The 5,791-nt window shown below is 38.1% G+C and overlaps 1 protein-coding gene across 1 annotated transcript in view; it reads right to left on the bottom strand.

Annotated features, from left to right (window-relative positions):
• LOC138146466 (pulmonary surfactant-associated protein D-like) overlaps positions 1-3,276 on the bottom strand; it is a 12,192-nt gene extending 8,916 nt beyond the window's left edge. Inside the window, exons 1-2 of the mRNA XM_069068393.1 lie at positions 3,111-3,276; positions 561-770 (exon numbers count right to left, since the gene is read on the bottom strand). Coding sequence (XP_068924494.1) covers positions 561-759 — 199 coding nt within the window. The 5' untranslated portion in view covers positions 760-770; positions 3,111-3,276. The remainder of the gene's footprint in view (positions 1-560; positions 771-3,110) is intronic.
• Positions 3,277-5,791: the final 2,515 nt, after the last annotated feature.

Raw genomic sequence — 5,791 nt, 5'->3', positions numbered from 1 at the left:
CCCCCCCGTCATTGTGTATAAAATCCAAATGACCAATGTCAATGCCTTTCTTGAGAGCAGGCTTTATTAAGGGAGAAGAGGAAAGAGCACAGGGTACTTGGCTGCCTGACAGGACTAGGGATGGACACCAATGGGGAGAGGGTGCTGAAGGAGGCCAATGGGAGCCCTAAGAAATCTTTGACTTCCCATTTAATTTAACAATTAGTCCTGCTCCTCTGATTAATTCAGGGTTTTATCTTTTACCACCTGTGGAGGTTTCAGACAGAACCTTCAAGATGTTTCTCTCCATAGACGGGCAAACAACTTTATTCTACTACAGAAGCAATTTCTCAGCTGAGGCTGAGGCCAAGAGAACCTGAGTGACTGCTGAAAATCAACCTTTTACCAGGAGCAGAGAGAAGTGGAAAGACTTTTTAAGAGCTCTGAAATTATTTTTTTTTCCTTAATTTCAAAATCCAACTAAGTGCATAGCACAAGAGAGAGAGAGAGAGAGAGAGAGAAACCTTTCCAGCAGAATATATGTGTCTCCTAGTGAGTCAAACCCATAGACACTTCTTTACCTGCATCTCCCTTTTCTCCTTTGGGACCGTCTTTCCCATCTCTTCCATCTCTCCCAGGCAATCCATTTTCCACAGGGCCACATGTGATGAGGGCACAGGCATCTGAAATTTTTCTATTGCAGGAGGGTGACAGCTCTTCATCTGAGGCAGCCAGGGTGGGTTTGAAGAGGGCCAGTGCAGAAAGGCAGAGAAGAAGCATGGTCCTTGACTCTGACCCACAGTGGGAAAAGGAGTATTAATTCAACTTGTAGTCTATTCCAGGATGGGGGGGGGGGGGAGAGGACCAATCATAGTGGCAGCTTATGGCCAGGGATTCTATTCTTCATTTTCACTAAGGAGTGTCAACAGGAGGCATTTGTGAATGTTTTGAAAGTTGTGTTTGAGTTTCTCACTTCAGCCAAATGACCTATCAAACATCCTAATAAATTTTTCCTCACTAAGTTGTATGTTCCCCCATATCCTCCTCTCCTTTGGTCCTCCCTGAAGTAGAACAACCATCCAAAACCCAAATAGACAATGGAATATTTGTATTTCCTAGACTATCATGGGGGAAATAAAACTTTGGAATGTGACTAAGAAGTTCTGGCTTCTATTTCTGACTCTGCTATTAAATCAGTTTGTGACTTTGGTCAAGTTACCTCCTTGAACTTCAACTTCCTAATTAGGAAATAATAATATAGTTCTTATTTTGGATGATAAGATTCTCCAGATGTCTCTTTTTGTAGGCGACATTGTGATGATTTCACCAAGTCCCAGGGCAATCAGAATTTTGCTAAATGAAATCCTGAAACACTCAGATAAGTTTAGCCTAATTCTCTGTACAGGAAAAACCAAGTGGATAAAGACTGCTTATTGTCCAGAATAGTTTATTATAGTGGATACACAACCTAAAAATTTTTTTCTGTTTTTCTATATATGTATCTATCTAGACTGTTACTTATATAATGGTTGCCCATCCAATCTCATATCACATATGTGTGTATCTGTATTTATAAAGATATATAGATATAAATATAGATAAAGATATAGACATAGTCACAGATATAGATGTAGACAGAGATAGAAATAAAAGACAACTATAGATATAAACAGAATTAGAGATTGTCATAGACATAGACAAAAATATCTTAGACATATACTGCAAAGGAACCTCGTGTTGGGTCCAGAAATAAAGAAGAAGAGAATAAACTGGATTATTATTGAAAAATTGCAAAATTCTTTTAATGACCAAAAGTTCTCTGAAGCAAAGATCCATCTTTTGTTAATGTGGATATTCTCCCACTGATCTGATGATATGACTGTGAGTCAACTTATAGTTTCTGAAGTGTTAAAGTTGAGGATTACTCAAAGGGTGATGAAGGCCTGTGTAGAAATCAGCTTGCTAAAACATTACATACAAGGAAATTGTATAGGAAAAGTCCTGCAATGATGAAATGATGTCATTGAACAAGTAAGACCAGAAAAAAAGCAATATGCCAGATGCATATCCAGAGAGAAGGGCAACTAAGGGACAGGCCACATGCTCCACTGGTTTACATAAAGTATAAGAGGAATTGAGGAAGCCGACCCCTGACCACTTTGTCTCACCCCTACTGCTCCACTTCCCCCCAGCATAATTTATGAGTCATACAGGATAGATAGAAGTGGCTGGATTGTGACCTGAGCCTCTGCAAAGAATATGAACATTGAAGAGATGACAAATATAACGGAGTCAGGCATTTTAGATATGTTATCTCATATGATCCTCATAATAACTCACTTTGATAGGTGAAGAAATGGGCTCAGAATTTAAGTAAATGAAACTTTGGAGGTGGTATTTGAACCCAGATCTCAATTTCAGTTCTCTAAGTATGGGAATATCCAGTACTGAGAGTATTGGACCAGTTGTCTTCTGAACGCCTGTGATTCTATTATTTCCTATCTTTATTTTACTAAGTCCTTGGAATTTGACATTGTACTAATTCAAGACTGAATCTAACTTTAAAATAGACATTTGAGATTCTTTGTAGTAACAATAGTTTCCTTTCTGTCATTCATTATTCTGGGACCTATGTCTCAGAACCTTAACTGTTTCCAACCATTACTCATGGCTTTTTGATATAATATGTATTTGACTTGAGGATACATCTTAGTTAATATGTTTAGTTTAACTCTATGGGTTGCCTTGCCTGCTTCCCCTATGAAAGGTCATATGTGGAAGGGTATCCCATGACATAGCTTTTGTCCTTCAGATTAACTTGAGAAATACCAGGAAGCTGAGACAGAAAGGGGACTGAGAGCAGAGTTGGGTCCAAGGGTAAAAGCCAACTGGCTGGTCCAAAGGCCAGTGGACCACAGCCTGTACATATTAGTACAAATCTGATACAGGTCTTATACAAGTGCAAATCATCCTTCAGAGTCTCAAATCAAATGCTACCCAACTCAGAAAGCCATGTATAATGTGTGACCTATAAAGGGGATTGGAGGCAGCAGGTAGTACTCACTCACTCATGCTTCCTGAAACACATAAGGGAACTAAACCAAACCAAGTATAGAGTCATGAATACTTACCTGCACCAGCTACCCAAGGCCTATGAAGTCCAAGGGTCAGCCAGGGTGAGCCAGGCAGCAGAATGATCAACAAGAAAGCTGGAGAGAAGAATGGAAAATGGGGATCAAGGGTATTCAATGCCTCCGCTTTCACAGGAATGCTCACAGTACAGTTTTTCAGGGAGGCTGAGTTCCACTTTTTATACTATCTTTCCATCTAGGACCTCATTGCTCAATGTCTCTGAGAATTTGCTTCAAGGAAGTTCGAGGATTTGTTTTTCAGGGGACAAGTCTATTTTAATAGTTCAATATAGCAAATGTTTCTTGTGTACTTGAGTAAACAAGAGTTTAGGGAAGTTATTACACTCTACACTCAAAGCATTTTTGATATGGTAATTAGAGGATATAGAAAAAAAAAGTGAGGTCTAATGGGGAGAGCACTGGCCTGATAGCCAGGACCTGGATTCAGTATCTACCTCTGACAACATGCTGATTGTGTGACCCTTGACAAGTCATTTAAACTCTCATTGTTCTAGGCAACTCTAAGAGCATAAGTTAAAGAAAAGCTGTTGGTCTGGACTTGTTGAACAGTTTCCTTTCTCTAGGAGTTTCTAGTCCTCATGAATTCACAAGTCCAAGTTCTATCCCAAGAAAAGGAAAGAGAATAATATCCCAGATCACCTGGAAAACCATCAATATCCCTCCCTGACAGAATTGCCCCAACTCATAATTACTTAAAGGAATTGCATTTTCAGGCAGTCCTCTCACACCTCTTTCCTCATTCAAGTTACTTAGTTAACGGTGATATAAGCATGAGGGAGAGAGATATAAACAGATTATAGGGTTTTAGAAAGAAAGCTTATACCCAGTCCATTTGCAATCTGAAATCAGTCTTGTTTCAATCCAATCCAATTCAATCCAACGAGCTATTGTTAAGCACTTGCCCTTAGAGAACTAGGAGAATAACAGGTTTGTTAAGACTCCAATCATCCTACTGGTCATGGAATGTCAAGGTTTCCAAAGAATTCGAGTGAACTGTCATGCAGAAGGTGATGGAGAACTTCATGCTATGTGGGTGCAGCCTATAAGACACTGCAAATGAAGAATTAGATAGGAGAAATAAAGGATGGTGTAAGATATGTATGATCAGAAAAAAAAAATGTGGGGGTTGGTATGTGATGGTTAGCTCATGTGTCACATTGATATACATCTGATATAAAAAGATGCAAAAGTAGTTCCCCCTCAGGTTGGATGGATTCACTCTGGAAGATTTATGGGTGAAAAGAGCCATACCAGTTAGACAAGTATAGATGGGTTGTTTTTTGCAACATTTACTTGTATCAATGAGATCAGAGATTCATTGGAATGTCAAAGAAGATGCTATTCTGCCCTCCTAAAACTTCCAATCTAGTAAAGGGATGTGATGCACATAAGAATAACTACAATACAAAATCAAAATGGTAGAATCACAGCATCTCAGCGTTGGAAGGGGCCTCAGAAGTTACCTAGAATAATTGAAATGTGAAAAGGAATCTCCTCTAGTTAGCTAGCATTTAGATAGCTTTTTAAAGCTTACAAAGCACTTTACAAATATCTTTGATCCTCACAATACCCCTGAGAGGTTGGATTCTATTATTTTCCTCGTTTTACAGATGATGAGACGGAGGATGAGAGAGGTTGAGTGGCTTCCCCAGACTCATCCAGCTAGTTAGAATCTGAGGCTAGATTGGAACTCAAGTTTTCCTGACTCCACGACCTGTACACTACTCTCCCAACAAATAGTTATCCAACTTTTGTATTAAGCACTTCACTGAAGGGGAAACCATCACTTTCACAGGGTATCTATTGCATTTTTGGGCAGACTTAATAATTTAAAAGTTTGTTTACCATGCTTTTCCCTCAATACAATATAGGCAGAAGAAAGGACCCACAATTCATAAATGTACAGACCCAAATATGCTATGGCCTCAGTTATCTATACACAAAAAGTAGATGAAAAGCCAGGTGAATTATATCTTCATATCTGGGGACAAATTTGACTTCATAGGCATTACTATGTCTTTGTGGGATGAGACTCATAAATAGAATATGACTCTAGAGCTGGGGGTCCTTAACTTGGGGGTTGAAATTGTATATATTTTAATAACGATACTTGAATAAAATTTGTTTCCATTGTAATTCTTTGTATTTTATTTTATGCATTTCAAAATGTATTCTGAGTAGGGGTCCTTTAGACTTCCTTATTCTGCTAAAAGGATTGATGGTACAAAAAAAGGTGGGGTTAAGAATCTCTTCATTGAATTTTTGTATATTCTTTCCCATTTAGTCAATTTTGCTTTTTTAGGAGTTATTTTTATCAGTGAACTTTTGTATCTCTTTTACTGTGACCAATTCTGCTTTTTAAGGAGTTCTTTTCTTTAGTGAAGGTTTGTTCCTCTTGTAATATTTGACCAATTCTGCTTTTTTAAGGTGTCTTTTTCTTTAGCATTTTTTTGTTCTTTTACCAAGTTGTTAATTCTCTTTTCACAATTTATGTTGTTCTCATTTTTTCCCCAAATTTTTCTCTACCACTCATTTGATTTTTAAAATAATTTTTGCTTGCTTTCTCTATTCCTTTAGCTCTTCTAGTAATTCTTGTTGGATTTGAGTCCAATCTCCCTTTTTCTTTGAGGATTTGCTTGTACCTGTTTTCATGTCAATGT

This window comes from Petaurus breviceps, unplaced genomic scaffold (genome assembly GCF_028583685.1).
Source record: "Petaurus breviceps papuanus isolate PSGF00001 unplaced genomic scaffold, PetGlider_PUasm1.0 90762, whole genome shotgun sequence".
Classification (NCBI taxonomy): domain Eukaryota; kingdom Metazoa; phylum Chordata; class Mammalia; order Diprotodontia; family Petauridae; genus Petaurus; species Petaurus breviceps.
The sequence above is the reverse complement of the archived record's forward strand: the minus strand, read 5'-3'. Positions and strand labels throughout refer to the sequence as shown.